This window comes from Entelurus aequoreus, linkage group LG03, assembly GCF_033978785.1.
Source record: "Entelurus aequoreus isolate RoL-2023_Sb linkage group LG03, RoL_Eaeq_v1.1, whole genome shotgun sequence".
Lineage (NCBI taxonomy): Eukaryota > Metazoa > Chordata > Actinopteri > Syngnathiformes > Syngnathidae > Entelurus > Entelurus aequoreus.
In genome coordinates, this window is record NC_084733.1 from 46,096,484 (window position 1) to 46,120,566 (window position 24,083).

The 24,083-nt window shown below is 39.6% G+C and overlaps 2 protein-coding genes across 7 annotated transcripts in view; one reads left to right on the forward strand and one right to left on the reverse strand.

Moving 5' to 3' along the window:
* The first annotated feature begins 5,569 nt into the window (after positions 1 to 5,569).
* On the forward strand, positions 5,570 to 23,997 carry LOC133646511 (galectin-8-like). Its single transcript, XM_062041952.1, has 8 exons — positions 5,570 to 5,788; positions 5,935 to 6,023; positions 8,178 to 8,388; positions 16,116 to 16,235; positions 16,300 to 16,326; positions 20,664 to 20,752; positions 20,823 to 20,988; positions 21,065 to 23,997. Exons 1-8 carry the CDS (start codon positions 5,750 to 5,752, stop codon positions 21,212 to 21,214), a joined length of 891 nt encoding a protein of 296 aa, XP_061897936.1. The 5' UTR covers positions 5,570 to 5,749; the 3' UTR covers positions 21,215 to 23,997.
* zdhhc14 (zinc finger DHHC-type palmitoyltransferase 14) overlaps positions 22,007 to 24,083 on the reverse strand; it is a 146,479-nt gene continuing 144,402 nt past the window's right edge. For 4 of the 6 annotated variants that reach the window (XM_062041946.1, XM_062041943.1, XM_062041944.1 and 1 more), the window contains exon 10: positions 22,007 to 22,939. In XM_062041946.1, the coding sequence (XP_061897930.1) occupies positions 22,469 to 22,939 (471 nt within the window). In that variant the 3' untranslated portion in view covers positions 22,007 to 22,468. The remainder of the gene's footprint in view (positions 22,940 to 24,083) is intronic. The other 2 variants (XM_062041948.1, XM_062041949.1) reach the window with 2 other exon arrangements.

Below are 24,083 nucleotides of genomic sequence, written 5' to 3' on the forward strand. Positions count from 1 at the left end.
ATATATTTCCTGCCTCAGTCTGTTGCCTTTCAGTCCCTGCTCACAGTCCATGACCCTTGGTGTCAAGAGGGTATCTTTTGTTGGCAGTAGGGTCCGAGTCCTCCTACTAAACAGTCTCTGTGCAGGGCTTGTCTCCAGACCTTGACTGGGTGTGTTTCGATGATCCAGCATAGCCAAGTACGGATCTTGCCCGGCAGCTTCAGCTTTTAGCATAAGTCGCTTGGCTGTCTTTACAGCAGACTCGGCCATCCCATTGCTCTGTGGGTATCCCGGTGATGAAGTTCTGTGCACAAACTCCCACCTTAGGCTGAATCTCTGGAACTCTTCGGACAAATATTGTGGCCCATTGTCTGACACAACCACATCCGGTATGCCATGTCTTGCAAAGTGAGCCTTCAGCTTATGAATTACAGTGCTGCTTTTTGTGTCCGGCAGGTAATCTACTTCCCAGAAATTGGAGTAATAATCTACTGTAATCAAATAAACCCTGTTTTTCCATTTGAACAAATCCGTTCCAACTTTGGCCCATGGTCTAAACACCATATCATGTGGTTTAAGTGTCTCTCTTGGCTGCTTGGGGTCTACTGATCTACAAATGTCACACTTTGAAACAAAAGTCTTTACCTGGTCATTCATACCTTGCCAATATACACATTCACGTGCTCTCCTGAGACATCCCTCAACTCCTAAATGTGGTGAATGAATGCGGCGTGTAAGATCAGTTCTCAGTTTATCAGGTATAACTGCCCTTTCACCCCTAAATACAATACCATCCTGTACACTAAGTTCATCCTGAAATGAAAAATAGCGCTGAATGTCATGTTGCAGCTCCTGTTTAGTCTTTGGCCAACCTGATAGAATAAAGCCTACCACTTTCTGCAGTTTAGCATCCTCTCTAATGGCAGCTAATCTCTCAAGCGATATAGGCAAGTATTCCACCATGTTCACTGTCTCGACCTCAGTCTCAACATTTCCTTTCGTGCCGTCTGGCAAATATGCCCTGCTCAAAGTATCCGCTAATAGCATTTCTCGCCCAGGCAAATACACAACATTTATGTCATACTTTTGCAGCCTAAGTAGCATCCGCTGCAATCTTTTAGGTGCACTAAGGAGTGGCTTTTTGAGAATATTCTCTAGTGGCTTGTGATCACTCTGCACTGTCACTTTCCTGCCATAGGTATACTCATGGAATTTTTCCATACCAAAAACAATAGCCAAACATTCCTTCTCTATCTGCGCGTATCCTCTTTCGGTAGGAGTGAGAGCTCTACTACCAAACGCCACAGGATTGCCTTCCTGAGTTAAAGCAGCCCCTAGGCCAGTGTCTGACGCATCACACTGTAGTGTCAGTTCCATATCCTGGTCATAATACTTTAACACCGGTGCTTTCGATATTTTGTCTTTAAGTCTCTGGAACGCTGACTCTTGCACATCTGTCCATTCCCACATATTGTCTCTGTGTGTAAGTTGTCTCAAAACCTCACAGTCATCAGATAGATGATCAAAAAATTTGGATAAGTAGTTTACCATACCTACAAGCCTCTGTACCCCTTTAACATCAGTTGGACGGGGCATTTCGCTAATTGCTTGCACTTTATCAAGGTCAATCTGAAGACCATCTGCAGTCAGCAGATGACCAATGTAGGGCACAGACTGTTGCCTCAGTTTAAACTTGTCAGCATTTAGTCTAATGTTTTTCTCCCTGCATCTAGCCAGGAAACACCTCAAGTTTGCATCATGATCTCTTTCTGCTTCTTCCTTTGTCTCACCTTCTCCCGTAATAAGCACATCATCAGCAATAACATATATACCATGCAGACCCATTAAGCGCCTGTATGAGTTTTCTTTGAAAAACTTCAGGAGCCGGACTGATTCCCATCGGCATTCTGAGCCAACGGAACCGGCCAAATGGGGTAGCAAAGGTTGTGATGTAGCTGGATTCTTCGCTCAGTTTCACGTGCCAAAAGCCATGCTTGACATCGCACACTGTGAACACCTTTGCTTTCGAAAGCTCCGGAAGTATGTCATCAATGGTAGGAAGTGGAAAATGGCTTCTTTTCAGCGCCTTGTTCAGCGGTTTCGGATCAATGCAAATCCTAGGTCTTCCATTTGGTTTCGTCACCGTCACCATGCTGCTTATCCAGTCAGTGCTACATTCTACTGGTGCAATAATTTCTTTATTTTGTAGTTCTGCTAGTTCCTTTTTCAGTGGTGTCAGCAGAGCTACTGGCACTCTGCGTTTAGGCAGTTTCACTGGGGGTACACTTCTGTCCAGTTCTATGGGGTACTCCCCCTCCAGGCATCCCAGACCGCTGAAAACATCCTCATATTCCACTTTGATTAAGGCTGAAACGACACGTCGACATAGTCGACGTCATCGGTTACGTAAATACGTCGACGCCGTTTTTGTGCGTCGACGCGTCGCATATTTACGTCACACTACCGTCATGGCGGAGCGCAAAGCAGACTGTGCGAGCGAGGGGAAAAACGCACGCCAAAAGTCGTCAAAAGTGTGGGAGTATTTCAATACACAGCCTAATAATGTTGTTGTATGCACACTGTGTCGAGCGGAAATGGCCTATCATAGCAGCACAACGGCTATGAACGAACATTTGAAAAGAAAACCATCAACCATCAACTAGTCAATCGTCCGCGTTAGCATACGTTGTCATCATTACACAAAAACATGAATGTGTCATTTGTATCTGCTAGGGGTGTAACGGTATGTGTTTTGTATTGAACCGTTTCGGTACGGGGCTTTCGGTTCGGTACGGGGGTGTACCGAACGAGTTTCTAAGCTAAAGCTAACTTTAGCTGCTAAAGTCTTAACAAGTTGCTTTGCTCCTCTGCCTCTGTCTCAGCACGCAGCATTGTCCCACCCATACAACCATCTGATTGGTACACACGCAGCATTGTCCCACCCACACAACCATCTGATTGGTGCACACAAAGCATTATCAGCCAATCAGCAGTGCGTATTCATAGCGCATGTAGTCAGCGCTTCAGCGTCGAGCAGATAGGTGTTTAGCAGGTGAGCATCAGGCAGCGGACTCTCCCCAAATGATAATAAACACCTCCCAGTCAACTACTAGTAACATCACTATGAGCCCGTTGACCTACTAGAAACTTAAACTGCAGCTCAGCTCGCATCGACCCCTTCTGAGCGCCTATTTTCAGCTGCTGGGAATATTGTAAACAAGAAAAGAAGCAAAGCAAGTAGACATGCTAACCTTTCTTCATTACAACTGTTAGTCACTCACTGGAATGAGTAGAATTGGTTATTGTGTACTGTGTTGGACTGGATGTTTATTTTGCACATTTTAAAAGCAATACTTAATGTTTACAGTGCTCCAGAATATTTAGATTGGCACTTTTTTGTATTGGATGTTTATCTTTATTTTTGCACATTTTAGCAAATAAGCAATACTTTCACGTTTGTTGAAATGTTTACACTGTTGTTACAGAATATTTCATTTTGCACTTTTTTGTATTGGATGTTTATCTTTATTTTTGCACATTTTAAAGCAAAATAAGCAATACTTTTATTTTTGAAATGCTTATACTATTGCAGAATATTAAGATTTGCACTGGATGTTTACTTTTATATTTGCACATTAAAAAGCAAATAAGCTACTTTTAATTGTGTTAAATGTTAAAAGTTTTAAATGTTTACATTGTTACAGAATATTTTGTGTTGTTGTTGTCAATGTTGACTGAGTGGCCATATTTTTTTTTTGTAAATAAAGGCCATGCCTTTTGAAAAAACTGGTCTACTTTTATTTTTTCATCTTCATTTTAAATAAAATAAAATAAAAAATAATCGGTAAAAGGAAAAATAATCTATAGATGAATCGAAAAAATAATCTATAGATTAACCGATTAATCGAAAAAAATAATCCATAGATTAATCGATAGAAAAATAATCGTTAGCTGCAGCCTTAACTTTGATGTTTTCCAGTGTCATGCCTCCCTCGACGTTGTCCTCGACAGCACAATGTCCTTTAACAATACTGTCCATCGCCATAATGTTATCATATTGTACTTTAATCAGCTTCATGGCTTCACAGGCCTTTCTGCCAATCAAAGGAAGCTTATCCTTCTGGTCCACCACTTGAAACTCCAATCTGTACAATTTATTATTGCGAGGATTTCTGATTTTTACCTTACACTTGCCCAGTGGCCACAGTTTGCTGTTGTTGTACATCAACAACACCTTTTCTGTTGGCTCCAACTGTGTGTTTGGACTCAGCAGTTGAATAGGTATAACATTACAGGTGGCACCACAGTCTATTTGGAAGTCAACCATTTTTTGGTTCAGCAACATACCTGCGAAAAGTTGCTGACTTTAATCTTTGTTCTCCTGCAAATGGTTCACCATTTCCTGGTTTTTACATGTTTCTGTTATTGTGGCGACGTCCTCATATGCACCAGTCTCCTCTGTTACAGCATGCACGGCTCTCTGTCTTCTATTTTGTTCAGCGTGTGACCTACATTTGCCAGCAAAATGGTTGTCTTTGCCACATTTCTTGCACGTCTTACCAAAAGCTGGACACAAGTTCTTGTTCCTTGCATGTGTTTTACCACAAAAATTGCAACTGATCATATCTTTATGTTGCGGCACTTTCTGTACTGCATGTACTTCTTCCACCGTCTGTCCTTGCAGAGTTCTGCTGTTTTCCTTTGACAGCTCTGCATATTTGCAGGCACTTTTCCAGGGTTAAGTTTTCCTCCCTCAACAGCCTCTCTCTCATTGCAGAGCTGTGTGAGCCACAAACAATTCTGTCTCTTATTAGGGAGTCCTTTATACCTCCAAAATTGCACGTATTTGCCAAAACTTTCAAATCTGTGACATACTTGTCAATATTTTCTTCCAATCCTTGATTGCGCACAAAAAATCTGTACCTTTCTACTGTCTCGTTCAGTTTAGGGTAACAATGTCCATCAAACAGCAACATCATTGAGCTCACAGTCCTCCTCGCCGATCCACTGCTGCCCTCTAGCGTGTTCAGCAGCTCCCTTCCACTTTCGCCGATTAGGTAGTAGAAAAGTTTCACCTTCATGACCTCCTCTGCTTCCGGCATCGTCAGTTCCATGTAAAGCGTAAACTCCTCTTTCCAACATTTCCACGACTTCGCCAAGTTAGCAGAGTCCAAACAAAGTATCGACGGAGGTCTCAGTTGCTCCATTTCCGTTTCACTCACGTCACTCGATGCCGCGGTTTCTGTCAGCTCTGGTCCCGCTAGCTGTTAGCCGTTAGCGACGCCTCTTCACGTTCGTGGCGGTCTCGAAGTTTAACTACCGCTGCCACCATGTTTCACTCTAGTCCGTTATATTCCCAACCATAAAGAGTGGACGGTTAGAGCAGTATAGTTGCTCACTTGTACTTTATTGGCAACTTCCGTGCAGGTACAATTCCAGGTGACTCACTCACACTAGCCCGCTTACTTCCTGTACAGTGTGTCCCACTCTAAACGTTCCCCCCTGCAACATATATTAATATGCTGGAGTATCAACGTAACAATCATATTGTAACAGAGAGAACTGCCGTTTTAAAAAGAGCATGGTCACGTGTCCGCTTTGCGCATGCGTGGTTTCCTCTGCTCGGATGGCGACCATTGGCACTTTGTTGTCCTACTCCCCGTTTCACACTGCATGATAAAACAAAAGGGTGACAAATAGCACCAAAACATAAGACGTTGTGTTTCGCCGTTAAGCTGTAGTTTGTAGACAGACTGACACAGGAAGCTCGATGTCGGTGGCAAATGCGAAGTATAGTGTCCTGAAACCGGTGAGATACGTACTGTATTGTTGTTACGTTACAGCTAGTCTTGTACTGTCATCCTGCAGAGATGAACTTGGAGATATGCATGCGCATGACTGCTCATCCATTTCTTTTTCATTTCATATTGAAACGGTCTAACCTCTCCACCTCAGGTGATTCCATACACAGGATCTATACCTGGAGGCCTGCACCCTGGAGAGATCATCATCATCCAGGGCACCGTGCAGCCAGATGCTGACAGGTGAGCTATGACAGAAGACTAATGAAGACATTGAAATGATATTTGCCTAAAGATGCACCAGAACAGGGGTCTTCAACATCTCCAGTCCAGGGACCCCCAGATTGATTCCTGAGAAGGAGCAGGGACCCGATACTAAAATTGTGATTGTGTTTTTAACTAAACTGGTCCTAAAGATGCTTTTTTATTGCGCAATACTGTACTAAAAGCCTTTAAATAATACAGTATATATGCAGTATATTAAAAACATATTCATGCAATATATTGAATATATATATTTATGCAGTATATTAAATATATACTTATGCAGTATATTAAACATATATTTATGCAGTATATTAAATGTATATTTATGCAGTATATTAAATATATATGTATGCATTATATTAAATATAAAGGCAGTATATTAAAAATATATGTATGCAGTATATTAAATATATATTAATGCAGTATACTAAATATATATTTATGCAGTATATTTAAAATATATATTTATGCAGTATATGAAATATATTTTTATGCAGTATATTAAAGATATAGTTATGCAGTATACTAAATAGATATTTATGCATTACATTAAATATATATTTATGCAATATATTACATATATATGCAGTATACTAAATATATATTTACGCAGTATATTAAATACAATTTTTTGCAGTATACTAAATATATATTTATGCAGTATATTAATATATATTTATGCAGTATATTAATATATATTTATGCACTATGTTAAATATATATGTATGCAGTATATTAAATATATATTTATGCAGTATATTAAATAATATCTGCAGTATAATAAATATCTATGCAGTATATTAAATATATATTTTTGCAGTAGTTGGCCCTGCGATGAGGTGGCGACTTGTCCAGGGTGTACCCCGCCTTTCGCCCGAATGCAGCTGAGATAGGCTCCAGCACCCCGGCGACCTCAAAAGGGACAAGCGGTTGAAAATGGATGGATGGAATATAGAGCCGTCATTAACTTTTAATGGCAACTAGCGCACTAATCGCTAGCTAGGGTATGATAATTGCTGGCTGGCAACTGCCGCGTTAATTGGCTGTTGACAACTAGCGCATTCATCGCTAGCTGATAACTAACACACTAATCCCTAGTTGGCAAGGGCTGCGCTAATTGCTAGCTGACAACTAGCGTCCTAATTTTTAGCCGGAAATTAGAGTACTAATCACTGGCTATCTTAAATGCTAACAGGAACATAATTATATAACTATTCATGTGAGACAAGCAGTAGAAAATGGAAGAATAGATGGTTTTGCATTGAGTTGGGCGACCATGCCGCTGTTTTTATAAACTGCGATTCAATGTATTAGATCAACGTTAACGTGGAGTAAAAGGGGCCCTGTTATGCAAAGCCAATTTTTCTTACCCATTGTTACCTGCTGTGGTGTATTTGGGATCTGCATAAGTCCTGGTGGCTATATTTGTAAATCAATGTTGCCTTCATTCATGCTTCCTCCAAACAAGCCGTTTGGAATTTGTCCATTTGGTGACGTTTTTGCCATTGGTAACGTCATATATGGTAGACATTCACCCAAAGTGCTTTGTGAGTGTCCGCCATCGTAGTCTAACATAGTCACAAGCGCCTTATTTTGCTCTATCTTTTTACTGGCTCGTACATGCACATGCATCCTCCGCTGTTGCCATTTCTAATACAACTTAGTAGTAATTAGTAATAGTTCTGACTTATATTTGTCAGTAGACTCCCTATGGAGCGCTAAAAATTACAACATAGATGATGGGGAAAAGACGCTATCAAAGTGGAGGCACATAAATAAGACCGCCCACAAAACGGCGCATCCTGAAGAGTGAGCCAGAAAGCGGCTATATATATGTATATATATACATATCCACACACACATATATATATATATATATATATATATATATATATACACAGGTATATATATATATATATATATATATATATATATATATATATATATATATATATATATATATATATATATATATATATATATATATATATATATATATATATATATATATATATATATATATATAAATAAAGTTTTTAGTGGTGTAAATCAACCACACGATAAGGGAGGGTAATTGCTCCTGCTTTTTGTAGCGGTGTAATGCATCCTTGGTGCACTTGCTCTTATGAGGTTTCAGATTGACTTGTCCTGTGGCGGCAGCACCAAGCCACGCTCCGACGTGGCCCTGCACTATAGCCCTTGCTTCAAGGGCTCACCCTGCGTGCGATGCAACTCCCTGTTGCAGGAGAGGTGGGGTCAAGAGGAAACGATGCCGCGGCTGCCCTACAAGTGTGGCGCCCCGTTCGAGACCATCATCCTGGTGCACAAAGATGCCTTCAAGGTCAGATGGTTTGTTCCGGGATACAGTGATAAACTTGAAATTAGACCAAGGAGCAGTCCCTCTAAGGGGTGTTAAGAGAAGAAAAGCTTACAATAAGAATATACATCATATTGTCCAGTGTCACAAGGTTGTCATCACTTATTTTTTTAAACTAAGGCTGAATGTTTTGTGAGACATTTAAGAATGTTAAAAACTAAGTGTGTTTAAAGTTTACTAACAGGAGTAACTTATATGTACATTCGCATGACTCTTAATTAGAGGCGGTAATCTTTGGGCACCTCACGATTCGATTCGATTTAGAATCAATTCTCGATTCGACACGTTTCTCGTAATATATTGTTTGGTATGCAAATTATGATAAATCCTTTTCAAAACAGATTACAGGTTACAAAAGCTCCTCTTGTCTGCTGATGTACGATTTATACGCACAGTTTTGGGCTAAAACAATATTTTTAAAATTGTATTTACAAAAATCACAAAATGTTAATCCAAAAAAAACCTCCAACCTGATCCCAGCTTTACAATACTTAGGGTAGACATTTACACAGAATTGAAAAGGCATACAAATACAATATTTATTAAGTACAAAACTAAAAAAAGGAAAATAAAAAATGCATTAAAGCAATCAATGAAAACATGAACATTAATAGTAAAATATCAATAATAGTTGTTTGATGTTCTTAAGCCAAAATGTTATTCTTAAAAACCAAAAAATGCAAGACATCGATTCTCGTAAATTATAAATTGATTTAGAATCATATTAAAAAACGTGATTTGGATGTAAATCGATTTTTTGGAGTAGCCTTACTGTTAATATTGCTACAATTACACTTAAAACATTACATGGGCAGTGGAAGGTTCCCTATTATGCAAAATAATCTTTTTTATGATGTTATAACAGTGATATGTGTCCCAGGAGTCTGTTTGTCAGCACCAAACTTGAGAAAAATCAAACATTTTCACATAAAACAAACAAAAAGAACATTACTTCTTGTTCGACATCTTAAAATAAAGTGTGTAGCTCTGCCAACTATCCATCAGTCAGTTACGGACATGGAAGCTGTACGTTTTATTTAGTTTTTCTTCAGTGATTAGGCCATCCTAGCATGCTGTTGCTGTCAAAATGTGTTAGCACTGTAGCTCACATAGCTATGCCAGTGTTTTAGAGGTGGGAAAAATGGTTAATTTTCTAAATGTCGTGATTGAAACATGAAAGATTCTGAACCGATGGACAAAGGTTCAAAATGCAGTTCTAAAATGCGGAAGTAGTGGAGGGACATGGAGGAGGAGAGGACACGCTATGCTAGCCAGGGCGCTAAGCTAGCTTGAATGTAAAGTACCATTGTGAAACAAGAAAATAATAAATGCTTTGTACACTTCAACAAAAGTCTAAACCTGGGGTGTCCAAACCTTTTGCCTTGCAGTGAAAATGTGCCAATAGGCTGTGAGCCAAACACAGGGATTACAAATTTGGAACACAAATATCCTAATTGTAAATAAACAATTTATTTTAATAAGTGCAAATAATAATGATAGATGACAACTATTTAGCCTTGCGGTCATGATTGTGAGAGCTTTAGGGTGTCCCGATATGACTTTTCACTTCCGATACAATACAAATGTTGGATCCTTGAGTGTTGGCTGATACCGATTTTGATGCGATAAGGCATTAGTTGTCGGAATCATACATAGTTTAAATATTTTGTTGTGTGGAATCATAGAAAAAGCTTGATCAAGTGAAATTAGTCCAGAAAACAGTGGTAGGTAAGAACAACGGTATTTATTATTAACTGCCCAGAATGGACTTATGTTGAAGTGGAGTGGTATTTGTTTTTGGCGACACTTAGTGGTCACAATAATTCATTAAGTTTGGTTCAGAATGTACAAAACCCAAAACCAGTGAAGTTGTGTAATTCGTAAATAAAAACAGAATACAATTATTTGCAAATCCTTTTCAACTTATATTCAATTGAATAGACTGCAAAAACAATATATTTAATGTTCTAACTGAGAAACTTAATTTTTGTTTTGCAAATAATCATTAACTTAGAATTTAATGACACCAACACATTGCAAAAAAGTTGGCACAGGGGCATTTTTACCACTGTTACATGGCCTTTCCTTTTAACAACACTCAGTAAACGTTTGGGAACTGAGGAGACCAATTTTTGAAACTTTTCAGTGGAATTCTTTCCCATTCTTGCTTGATGTACAGCTTAAGTTGTTCAACAATCTCCGTTGTGGTATCTTACGCTTCATATTGCGCCACACATTTTCAATGGGAGACAGGTCTGGACTACAGGCAGGCCAGTCTAGTACCCACACCCTTATACCACGACGCCACGCTGTTGTAACACGTGCAGAATGTGGCTTGGGATTGTCTTGCTGAAATAAGCAGGGGCGTCCATGAAAAAGACGTTGCTTGGAGGGCAACATATGTTGCTCCAAAACCTGTATGTACCTTTCAGCATTAATGGTGCCTTCACAGATATATAAGTTACCCATGCCTTGAGCACTAATACACCCCATGGTATGGGGGCTGGCTTTTGAACTTTGCGCCTATAACAGTCCATATAGTTATATTCCTCTTTGGTCCGGAGGACACGGCGTCCACAGTTTCCAAAAACAATTTGAAATGTGGACTCGTCAGACCACAGAACACTGTTCCCCTTTTCATCAGTCCATCTTAGATGAGCTCGGGCGCAGGGAAGCCGGCGGCGTTTCTGGGTGTTGTTGATAAATGGCTTTTGCTTTGCATAGTAGAGTTTTAAAGGCCTACTGAAACCCACTACTACCGACCATGCAGTCTGATAGTTTATATATCAATGATGAAATCTTAACATTGCAACACATGCCAATACGGCCGGGTTAACTTATAAAGTGCAATTTTAAATTTCCCGTGAAACTTCCGGTTGAAAACGTCTATGTATGATGACGTATGCGCGTGACGTCGATGGTTGAAACGGAAGTATTCGGACACATTGTATCTCAATACAAACAGCTCTGTTTTCATCGCAAAATTCCACAGTATTCTGGACATCTGTGTTGGTGAATATTTTGCAATTTGTTTAAAGGCCTACTGAAATGAATTTTTTTTATTTAAACGGGGATAGCAGATCCATTTTATGTGTCATACTTGATAATTTCGCGATATTGCCATATTTTTGCTGAAAGGATTTAGTATAGAACAGGGGTCACCAACGCGGTGCCCGCGGGCACCAGGTAGCCCGTAAGGACCAGATGAGTAGCCCGCCGGCCTGTTCTAAAAATAGCTCAAATAGCAGCACTTACCAGTGAGCTGCCTCTATTTTTTAAATTGTATTTATTTACTAGCAAGCTGGTCTCGCTTTGCCCGACATTTTTAATTCTAAGAGAGACAAAACTCAAATAGAATTTGAAAATCCAAGAAAATATTTTAAAGACTTGGTCTTCACTTGTTTAAATAAATTCATAATTTTTTTTACTTTGCTTCTTTTAACTTTCAGAAAGACAATTTTAGAGAAAAAATACAACCTTAAAAATGATTTTAGGATTTTTAAACACATATACCTTTTTACCTTTTAAATTCCTTCCTCTTCTTTCCTGACAATTCAAGTAAAAAATTTGTTTTTATTGTAAATAATAACAAATACATTTTAATTTAATTCTTCATTTTAGCTTCTGTTTTTTCGACGAAAAATATTTGTGAAATATTTCTTCAAACTTATTATGATTAAAATCCAAAAAATTATTCTGGCAAATCTAGAAAATCTGTAGAATCAAATTTAAATCTTATTTCAAAGTATTTTGATTTTCTTTTAAAATTTTTGTTCTGGAAAATCTAGAAGAAATAATGATTTGTCTTTGTTAGAAATATAGCTTGATCCAATTTGTTATATATTCTAACAAAGTGTAGATTGGATTTTGACCTATTTAAAACATGTCATCAAAATTCTAAAATTAATCTTAATCAGGAAAAATTACTAATGATGTTCCATAAATTCTTTTTTTAAGTTTGTCTCTTCTTTTCTTTTCGGTTGAATTTTGAATTTTAAAGAGTCGAAATTGAAGATAAACTATGTTTCAAAATTTAATTGTCATTTTTTTCGTGTTTTCTCCTCTTTTAAACCGTTCAATTAAGTGGAAATATCATTAATTATTAATAATAACATAGAGTAAAGGTAAATTGAGCAAATTGGCTATTTCTGGCAATTTATTTAAGTGTGTATCAAACTGGTAGCCCTTCGCATTAATCAGGACCCAAGAAGTAGCTCTTGGTTTCAAAAAGGTTGGTGACCCCTGGTATAGAACAACGACGATAAAGTTCGCAACTTTTGGTCTCTGATAAAAAAAAGCCTTGCCTGTACCGGAAGTAGCGTGACATGACAGGAGGAAGGGCTGCTCACATTTTCACATTGTTTTCAATGCAGCGAGAGAGATTCGGACTGAGAAAGCGACGATTACCCCATTAATTTGAGCGAGGATGAAAGATTCCTGGATGAGGAACGTGAGAGTGAAGGACTAGCGTGCAGTGCAGGACGTATCTTTTTTCGCTCTGACCGTAACTTAGGTACAAGGGTTCATTGGATTCCACACTTTCTCCTTTTTCTATTGTGGATCACGGATTTGTATTTTAAACCACCTCGGATACTATATCCTCTTGAAAATGAGAGTCGAGAACGTGAAATGGACATTCACAGTGACTTTTATCTCCACGACAATACATCAGTGAAGCTCTTTAGCTACGGAGCTAACGTGATGGCATCGGGCTTAAATGCAGATAGAAACAAAATAAATGAACCCCTGACTGGAAGGATAGACAGAAAATCAACAATACTATTAAACCATGGACCTGTAACTACACGGTTAATGCTTTCCAGGCTGGCGAAGCTTAACAATGCTGTTGCTAATGACGCCATTGAAGCTAACTTAGCAACGGGACCTCACAAAGCTATGCCAAAAACATTAGCTATCCACCTACGCCAGCCAGCCCTCATCTGCTCATCAACACCCGTGCTCACCTGCGTTCCAGCGATCGACGGAGCGACAAAAGACTTCACCCAATCATAGATGCGGTCGGCGGCCCGGAGACGGAGTAAGTCAAGGTGAGGTCGGCCGCTAGCGCGTCTGCTATCCATCTCAAAGTCCTCCTGGTTGTGTTGCTGTAGTCCGCCGCTAATACACCGATCCCACCTACAACTTTCTTCTTTGCAGTCTTCATTGTTCATTAAACAAATTGCAAAAGATTCACCAACACAGATGTCCAGAATACTGTGGAATTTTGTGATGAAAACAGAGCTTTTTTGTATTGGATTCAATGAGGCTGAATACTTCCGTTTCAACGATTGACGTCACGCGCATACGTCATCATACATAGACGTTTTCAACCGGAAGTTTAGCAGGAAATTTAAAATTGCACTTTATAAGTTAACCCGGCCGTATTGGCATGTGTTGCAATGTTAAGATTTCATCATTGATATATAAACTATCAGACTGCGTGGTCGGTAGTAGTGGGTTTCAGTAGGCCTTTAATGAACAATGGAGACTGCAAAGAAGAAAGCTGTAGGTGGGATCGGTGTATTAGCGGCTGGCTGCAGCAACACAACCAGGAGGACTTTGACTTGGATGGCAGACGCGCTATCCGACGCTAGCTGCCGACCGCATCGATGATCGGGTGAAGTCCTTCGTCGCGCCGTCGATCGCTGGAACGCAGGTGAGCACGGGTGTTGATGAGCAGATGAGGGCTGGCGTAGGTGGAGCGCTAATGTTTTTATCATAGCTCTGACGAGGTCCCGTAGCTAAGTTGGCTTCAATGGCGTCGTTAGCAATAGCATTGCTAGGCTTCGACAGGCGGCACAGCATTAACCGTGTAGTTACGGGTCCAGTACTAAATCCTTTCAGCAAAAATATGGCAATATCGCAAAATGATCAAGTATGACACATAGAATGGATCTGCTATCCCCGTTTAAATAAAACAAATTCATTTCAGTAGGCCTTTAACCTCCACTTACAGATGTAGCGACAAACTGTAGTTCGTCGCTACACTATGTGGTGATATTCTTTACACACTGATGTCAGTTTTTGAAGCAGTACCGCCTGAGGGATCGAAGGTCACGGGCATTGCCGCCTACGTGCAGTGATTTCTCCAGATTTTCTGAACCTTTTGATGATATTACGGACCGTAGATGGTGAAATCCCTAAATTCCTTGCAATAGCTCGTTGAGAAATGTTGTTCTTAATCCGTTCAACAATTTGCTCAAGCATTTGTTCACAAAGTGGTGACTCTCGCTCCATCCTTGTTTGTGAATGACTGAGCATTTCATGGAAGCTGCTTTTATACCCTATCTTGGCACTCACCTGTTCCCAATTAGCCTGTTCACCTGTGGGATGTTCCAAATAAGTGTTTGATGAGCATTCCTCAACTTTCTCAGTCTTCTTTTCCACTTGTGCCAACTTTTTTGGAACATGTTGCAGACATCAAATTCCAAATGAGCTAATATTTGCAAAAAATAAAAAAGTTTACCAGTTCGAACGTTAAATATCTTGTCTTTGCAGTCTATTCAATTGAATATATGTTGAAAAGGATTTGCAAATCATTGTATTCGGTTTTTATTTACGATTTTCAAAATGTGCCAACTCCACTGGTTTTGGGTTTTGTAGTAAGTTGAGTGATGCAGACAGGTTTGATAGGATATACTTTTTATTTATTCTACAATGGGGAAACTAATACTTATACAAAGTCTCCAAGGAAGAAGTGTAAGTTATATGCAATTATAACTATTTGATTATTTTTGGTGTTTTAAACTGCATAATTGTTCAAATAAGGACACTCATTACGTTTGTCTAGCTTGTGTGCTATTGTGTGCTTAGCTGTTGCGTAGCTGCTAATTCCTAGTGGCATAACCTACCATGTTTATGTTCACCTTTTGTAAATTACTTTGCTAAAATACAAGAAAAGACCAAAGTTGTGTGCTTATTGGAGGACATTTAAATGTAAACTGGCTATCCAGCTTTGCACAAGTTAACATGCTTCAACACTGCTTGTATCGGACATTTTCCATGCAAGCCAATATAATTCCGTATTTGTTTTTTTTTTTGCTCGCTAAGTAGGTACGTTTATTTATTTTAATCACTTAGCAGGCAGCAACAGTTATCACATATTTAGTCTATACATCTATGCTGCGCGCACTCACATCCAAAACCCAGAAATGATGTACTACCTCATATGTCAGCAGCCAAATGGGGAGCATTTTATACATATTAATAATGACATATAGTACATGTATTGTATACAGTAATACAATACAATATACCGGTAATAATAAAGATGCATAAATAATACAATTATATTGGAACCGTGAGATGCCCATAGAGTCCCACCTCTTTGGTGTTGCTAACTATTGTGCCCTCCTGCCCCACTCTTTAATGCGATATATGGCGTCTGTTATGTTGGACACATACAAAGTTACATTGTGTGTGTAAAAAGTGGATAAAACGCACAATTGTGCTTCTTGAAGACAGGCTTGGACAAATGCATTAGCATTAAAGCTACAGACTACCGGCGTGTTTATCTCACACCTCACAAAACTGTGTCAATTCCAGCGCTTATTTTTTTAACAATACACTGAGACTTATTTGAAATAACTTTTGATGATTTATTATGGACAGGTATGGATCATACAACAAAAAATTGTCCCAAGTCGGAGGTCAAGCAGAATGTGTCTGTACTCACTTGACATTTCCTACAGGTAGCAGTAAACGGCGCTCACCTGTTGGAATACAAGCACAGAGTCCCACTAAAGAGGATAAACACACTTTCCATGTCTGGGAAAGTCCAAGTGCAAGCTATAGGCTACATCCCAAACTCGGTAAACCCTTCAAGTCCTTCATTTTGGGTCTGCATTTACTAAAGCTGCTCTCTGTGTCTCACAGGCAATATACTCGGAGTCTGGTGACCTGGTGAGTTCCTTCCTGTGTCATCCTTGTTGAATCTTGTGCTTGTTAAAGGGGAACTACACATTTTTTTAAAATGTTGCCTATCAATTGCAATCATTGTGAGAGACAAGAACACAAATGTATTTCTTTTGTATTTTAAACATACAAAAAAAACACTCATAAGATGCGGCTGTGTTACCTTAGGCACTCTAAAACATTGCAAAAACCTCCATCAACGTTGTATATAGCGGTACACCCTGTGTGTATGTATATATATTAGGGGTGAACGGTACGCAAAAATTTCGGTTCGGTACGTACCTCGGTTTAGAGGTCACGGTTCGGTTCATTTTCGGTACAGTAAGAAAACAGCAAAATATAAATTTTTTGGTTATTTATTTACTAAATTTGTAAACAATGGCTTTATCCTTTTAACATTGGGAACACTATAATAATTCTGCCCACGTTAATCCACATTAAACTGCCTCAAATTGTTGCTCAGATTAAATAAAATGACAAAACTTTTCTTCTACATATAAAAAGTGCAACATTAAACAGTTTCAAGTCAACTCATCATGCTTAATTTATTACAGCATTTGGGAAGCCTGTAGTTGATTTATTATGTAAATGTTATATTTTTATCAACATGTGATAGCATGTTCAAAACTAGGCTGCTACATTACTAATGATTAATGTAACTATATCTGAAAAAATGGTACATTAGCAATAGGAGAGACTATTCATCCCTGAACACCATGGAGTTCATGTAGGCTTAATGATGCAGTTACATTATTATATCAACTATCAGAGACAGAAACTCTTCATTTAACATAATGTCCTTTTTTGCTGCTTCAACACAGCTCAGTCAACACAGAAAAAGGTAAAGTGAAATAACAGACAGACAGGGCTTTGCTGTCCGTAACACACACACACGCACACACACACTGCAAAATGAGCTAACGTTATGCTAAAAGCGAATTAGCCTTCACCTCAAGCCAGGACTGCGCGAGCGAGCTGAGCTGCCTTTTATATTTCTAGAAGGTCAACGGGCTCATAGTGATGTTACTAGTAGTTGACTAGGAGGTGTTTCTTATAATTTGGGGAGAGTCCGCTGCCTGATGCTTACCTGCTAAACGCTAAGCACTGACTACATGCGCTCTGAATACGCACTGCTGATTGGCTGTTACCGCTCTGTTTGTAACCAATCAGATGGTTGTGTGGGTGACAATGACAATGCTGGGTGCTGTGTAGAGTACTGACAGAGACAGAAGGAACTTAATATGTTCGTGTGGAAACTTGTTTGGTACACCTCCGAACCGAACCGAAACCCCCGTACCAAAACGGTTCAACACAAATACACGTACCGTTACACCCCTAATATATAGATATGTATACAGTATATACTGTATATATACATTAGATATATATACAGTCGCAATCAAAAGTTTACATACACTTGTAAACAACATCATGTCATGGCTGTCTTGAGTTTCCAATCATTTCTACAACTCTTATTTTTTGTGATAGTGATTGGAGCACATACTTGTTGGTCACAAAAAACATTCATGAAGTTTGGTTCTTTTATGAATTTATTATGGGTCTACTGAAAATGTGACCAAATCTGCTGGGTCAAAAGTATACATACAGCAATGTTAATATTTGGTTACATGTCCCTTGGCAAGTTTCACTGCAATAAGGCGCTTTTGTTAGCCATCCACAAGCTTCTGGCAAGCTTCTGTTTGAATTTTTGACCACTCCTCTTCACAAAATTGGTGCAGTTCAGCTAAATTTGTTGGTTTTCTGACATGGACTTGTTTCTTCAGCATTGTCCACACGTTTAAGTCAGGACTTTGGGAAGGCCATTCTAAAACCTTAATTCTAGCCTGATTTAGCCATTCTTTTACCACTTTTAACTTGTGTCTGGGGTCATTGTCCTATTGGAACACCCAACTGCGCCCAAGACCCAAACTCCTGGCTGATGATTTTAGCTTGTCTTGAAGAATTTGGAGGTAATCCTCCTTTGTCCTCCATTGTCCCATTTAAAGCACCAGTTCCATTGGCAGCAAAACAGGCCCAGAGCATAATACTACCACCACCATGCTTGACGGTAGATTGGTGTTCCTAGGATTAAAGGCCTCACCTTTTCTCCTCCAAACATATTGCTGGGTATTGTGGCCAAACAGCTATATTTTTGTTTCATCTAACATCACATGGACAAAGATAAGACAATATTTACCATATTTTGGTCATTTTATGCATTACCAGAAATTATTTCCGAGGCGCATTTATTTCAGTGCCCATAGCAACACGTTTTCTGCTTCTCATAGAAACCCGCTGTCTACTTCCGACAACATAAGCCTGTGTTTGCTAATCATGGCAGACCTTACCTTTTTGGAGCGGAAAGGAGGATGAACTTCTGGTTATAGAATCTGAGAGAGCACAAAGTGAGGGGGAAAGGCCGGAGCAGGCGAGCGTCGTCAGTCTATAGAGAGTCAGGATCGTTGTGACTTAAATGTTGAGCTTGCCAACATGTCGACAGAAATGGAGTGCTTCTGCTGCACTGAGAGGCACACAATGTTATTATTGATGGAAAGTATTTGGCAAGGAGGACACTGCTCAAAGAAACGGCATCACAAAGCAAGACAAACTGTTCGCGCTAACAAACCCTGCAGTGGTAGAAACCTTTTTTTACCTACCAAAAATAAACTGGAAACATCTCGGGCCAGCTTGACCAAACAGAGTAAGTCACCATAATATTGATCATGATATATGCAGCACATCATGCTTGTTATTAACTTAGTACAACTACTTATACTGTCGAGCTAGCTGTGTACAAACAAAACATGAAATGTGGGCTAATACTTTACAGATACTGTAATATGTGTTCATGTTTTCAGTCAGTACAGATAGGTGTCTTATTTCATTGTGTTGTGCATTACAAACTCTTAGCTGCGGATGCAGAAACAGTAGCTTACCTCTTGCCGTAGCACTGTGGGTGTCGCTGTGAGCAAGGTGATGTTTTCTTACGCTAGAAAAATAGTTCCTCAGTGTTCACTCTTACATTAACAATGTCGCCACAGCTTAGTTATTATACAGGTTACGAAACGTAAATGAAGTATTGTTGGCGGTTTTTGGAAGCATTTTTAAAATGACTTAGAGGCTGAATAGATTGCTCCCATTAGCTGCGTTGCTAGCCACTTACAACGGGCCAATTATTACAAATTAGAATCCAAAAAACCTCTAAAAACATTTGTGTTCTTGTCTCTCACGAGGATTGTGTACAATAGGAAAAATTCCAAAAAAGTGTAGTTCCCTTTTAAGCTATTGGGTGTATGTGTTTACTGTATGCTAAGCTAGTTCAACAAAACATCAACGTCTTAGCTTTGTGTTACAGGTGACGAGGCAAATTTGTGTAATATTTAATAGAGGCGGGAACCTTTGGGCACTCACGTTTTGATTCTGAATTGATTCTCGACTCAACACGATTCTTGTAACATTATTTGGTATACATATTTTTTTTCTTATTACTAAATACAATACTTAAAAAAAAAGGTAAAACAAAAATGATAAAAGCAAAAGTATCAACAATAATTATTATTTTAATTATAATAGCTGTCTAATGTAGTTGATCCAAAAATGTATTAAAAAAAAAAAAAAAAAAAAGTGATTCTCGAAAATTATGAATCGATTTCGAATCAGAATAACAAAAAATTGCGATTTGGATTTGAAACGATTTTTTTTGTTTAGCACTCCTATTTTATAATATATTGGATTAAATGGTTTGTTTGCAATCTTTCCAGATTATACCACACCCTCCTATGACTTTTAGCATGTAATTATGTAACGCACACGAATTAGCTTTGTATATGGTTATTAGCTAGTAATAGCAATGTGGCAAAATGTACTGCCGTGCCGCTACTTACAGCATCATTGAATGTGTATTCTATCATAACAACAAAACTGCAAATTGTTAGTTGCACGTTTTTGCACGGGCCAAGGAGAAATTTGTATTTAATATAATTAGTAATTGGGAAAAATATGGACTCTAATACAATATATATGTTATGTTAATCAACCAATGATAACATACGCTAGCCGGTGGTGTTCTTGTTATATTTTGGGGTAACACTTTTTAACTGTGAGCAGGTTACAAATTGCCCCTTAAATAATTAATTCATTTTAGAGTCAGACTATGCTGAGGGCCAATAAAACTTTGGACACCCTACTTGCAATAAATGCTTGTAAAAATAGGCTCAATGGTGCTTCAAGCTCTGCAATGATGCATTCAAGAAACGTTTTGTTTCTATGATCATTTATTCCACATAGTGCAAGGTAATCCAGAATGTTGTGAATGTTGTCCTCAGAGCGTCCCCTACAAAGGCAGCATCCTAAAAGGTCTGAGCCCTGGGCAGCACATCACCATCAAAGGACAGATCAGCATGTATCCTCACAGGTAAACCACTCATCACATTTGACTTGAGCCAGCAGAAGCTGAAACTGTCAAGTCCACACCTGTCTTCCAGTTTTACAGTCAACCTGCGCAACAGCAGGACAGAGAACATCGCGCTCCACCTGAATCCTCGCATGAAGTCCAGCACGTTCGTCAGGAACTCGTACCTGAATGAATCCTGGGGTCAGGAGGAGCGGGAGTTGGTCTTCTTTCCCTTTTCCTCCGGAGATTACTTTGAGGTAAACTTGACCCGTTTAATCCTCGCCTAAGTCTAAGGTGTTCAGTCAAGGATTGTGTTCATTTGTTGTCGGTCAGATTCTCCTCCTCTGCCAGGCGCATCAGTTCAAGCTGGCGGTGAACGGCTCGCACTTGTTTGAGTTCAGACATCGGGTGCAGGACCTGAGCAGCATCGACCAGCTGGAGATCATGGGAGACCTGGAGCTCATGGATGTCAAATTGTGGTGAATAAACTGATGGTTTGGGCATCCAATTCTCATATTTTTAGCCTTTGTGCCGAGTAAGGACCAGTGAGAGGAAGTGTTGCTTTAGAATATTGCAGCGTGAGCCTACACTTTGCTCCATCACATTTATTTCGCTCAGTCTCAATGTTAATCAAATGTGTAAAGCGTCCATGGAGCGTTTTGTAGCTTTGCTAACCAGCCAGGCACTACACTCCAAAGCCACAAAGTGTGTTGAGAAACAGCGGAACCTGAAGTTAAAAAGCACCCATCGGAGTTTGACCTACATTTTTTCAGGCGAGTCTTTAGTGTGAGCTAATGGATGTAAAAAATTAACATTCAGAGTCATATTTCCATGTAGTACAGCTTGGATCAGTATTTTTCAACAAAGCCTACATGAAGGTTGTTGGCTGTAAGAACTTTGACTTGACATTAACATACTTTTGGGGAGAGAATTAATACTTTTCCAGTCACTAGTATTTCTGCAACTGTGCATTGATAAATCTAAAGGAGTCCTGTTTTTTATTTTATGAAAATATGTAAATATTTTTTGTCTTTCATCTACTTAAAAAAAACTGTGCAGGGTCATGAGTTTTTGTATTGCTGTGTAATGCAATGGCAAAATGTCGCCACAAAGTGTCAGACCAGAGCTGCAGACTGCCCAAAACACTCAAAGCAGGTTGTTTTTCTAGCTGAATAAAATGTATGCACATAGCAAAAGGTTATGGCGTTGAGGATAAACGCCCTCAACTATATTATACTGGCTGGTAGACCACAAGGCTCAATATAAAAGCTGGGATTTGATAAAAAGTAGGTGATTTATTTATATCCACAGGAAATATAATTTGGTACAACTCATTTCCCCCAACATAAAGCAGGATGATATGCAATATGATGACATCCACCATTGCACTGCTGAGAGTGTACATGGAAAAAAGGCAGAAAAACACTGTCCAATCAGCAACAGGCAAATAGGTGTAAATCTGTCTGCTTGGGAAAGAAAACTGAAAGCTGACAAATTCAGCTCTTTTCCCCCAAAACGTGTCAAAATAGTTCAAATATATTTTTTCCTTTCAAACAAACATTGTGCAGATTGAAGATTTCCCTTGAAGTCCAGAAGAGAGAGAAGTGTGTCAGCACAGCGGAGACTATTGCTGCGTTCTTTCTGTTCAGGTCCATTTCAGCCACCATGTTGGTGAAAACCTGAAACACTTGCTCGCTTATCACATTGTGGCACATTTTGGGGAGCGTGCAACTGCTGTCAGACAGAGCTGAGCTTAACCAGTCCTCTGACAGAATCCTCGTGCAGCGAGTCCTGGCTAGCTGGGTTGTAGAAGCCGGCCTGCACAGTGTGGCTGTGGCCCAGGGGGCTGCTGCAGGGAAGCATACCTGGGGGGGAGGGCAAGTCCTCCGGGGTAAGATAGTGGTGGTGCGACACCTGGTCCTGGAGGGGCCAACTGTGGTTGTGTGTGTGGCCGTGGGAGTGAATTGGCAACATGTCGCCGGACTCCTTGCAACTGAGGCTGGGTGTGGAAGTCGGTGGGGTGGGCTGCCCGAGCGGCAGCGATGTGCAGGGACCCCCCAACCCGAGTGAGGTGCGGCTCGGGACGGAGCCTCCGTTTTCTGGGGGGGTCGTCAAGATGACTGGCTCATTCACCTGGTGATGGAGGAGAGGAGTGGCAGCGGCCTGCAAAACGAATTTAGTGCTCTGAATGCACTGGTCTTGGTCACACTGGGAGCACACGGCGGCGTAGAAAAGAAGAATATGGAGGGGATGAGAGCAGAAATGGAAGAAGAAAGAGAGGGGAAATGTGATTGGAGAGAGAAGAAAAAGATGTTAGTACCCTCGTTAGCATGTTGAACCCATAGAGAAGCTGTCCTGTACACCACTAAAAAACGTGAATGCAAGGTGAAACCCCAAGTTTCTGTCTGCAACTTTGCTATAGAGCAGTGGTCCCCAACCTTTTTGTAACTGCGGACCAGTCAACGCTTGCAAATTTGTCCCCCCCCCCACTGACAAAAAAAATACAATCATGTGTGCTTACGGACTGTATCCCTGCTGACTGTATTGATCTATATTGACATATAATGTAGGAACCAGAAATATTAATAAAGAAAGAAACAACCCTTTTGTGCGAATGAGTGTAAATGGGGGAGGGAGGTTTTTTGGGTTGGTGCACTAATTGTAAGTGTATCTTGTGTTTTTTATGTTGATTTAATAAAAAATAAAAAAAATGTAAAAAATGTTTTTTATTTTTTTATTTCTTCTTTGGCCCGGTACCAATCGATCCACGGACCGGTGGTTGGGGACCACTGCTATAGAGGGAAAAGTGCATCCTGGAAAGTGGAGCATTGAAAGCAGAACTATTCAACTGGCGGCCTTGGAGCCAAATCTGGCTCAGGAATGACACCATACCGGCCCCACAGTTTAGAACAAAACTTGAAAGACAAACATTTTTGCAGCAAATTCCTAAAAACACAAACGTGCTCTTGTTGTACAGAGGAACTTGGACCACAAACACATTGGCAGATCCTTGCATTGACATTTTAACCTTGCTAGCTAACATAGAACACCAGGGTCCAAATGACTGATTTACATAATTAAGGTGTTCCTCAAGGTACCCGTTTTAGTACTCTGCTTTTCGGCAGTTACATTTTTTTGTTATTGAGATGTATTTAACTAAGGTGTTGTTATAGTGTGTTTACTTCAGATGCATTCAGTCATCATTTGTTCAACGTCTTTAGTTATACAAGTGGTGTTCCTCAAAGTTCAATCTGAGGTCCTCTCTTTTTCATCACTTGGGCTAGTCAACTGGTGGCCCGCAACCCTAACCCTAACCCTAACCCTAACCCTAACCCTAACCCTCAGTTAAAAA

What these genes read in the sequence shown, in the direction of transcription:
- LOC133646511 (XM_062041952.1), top strand. Translation starts at nt 5,750, where the DNA reads ATGTCGGTGGCAAATGCGAAGTATAGTGTCCTGAAACCG. An exon ending in GTGCAGCCAGATGCTGACAG is followed by an intron (nt 6,024 to 8,177) that starts GTGAGCTATGAC and finishes TGCTCTTATGAG; the next exon opens with GTTTCAGATTGACTTGTCCT. An exon ending in TGCACAAAGATGCCTTCAAG is followed by an intron (nt 8,389 to 16,115) that starts GTCAGATGGTTT and finishes CATTTCCTACAG; the next exon opens with GTAGCAGTAAACGGCGCTCA.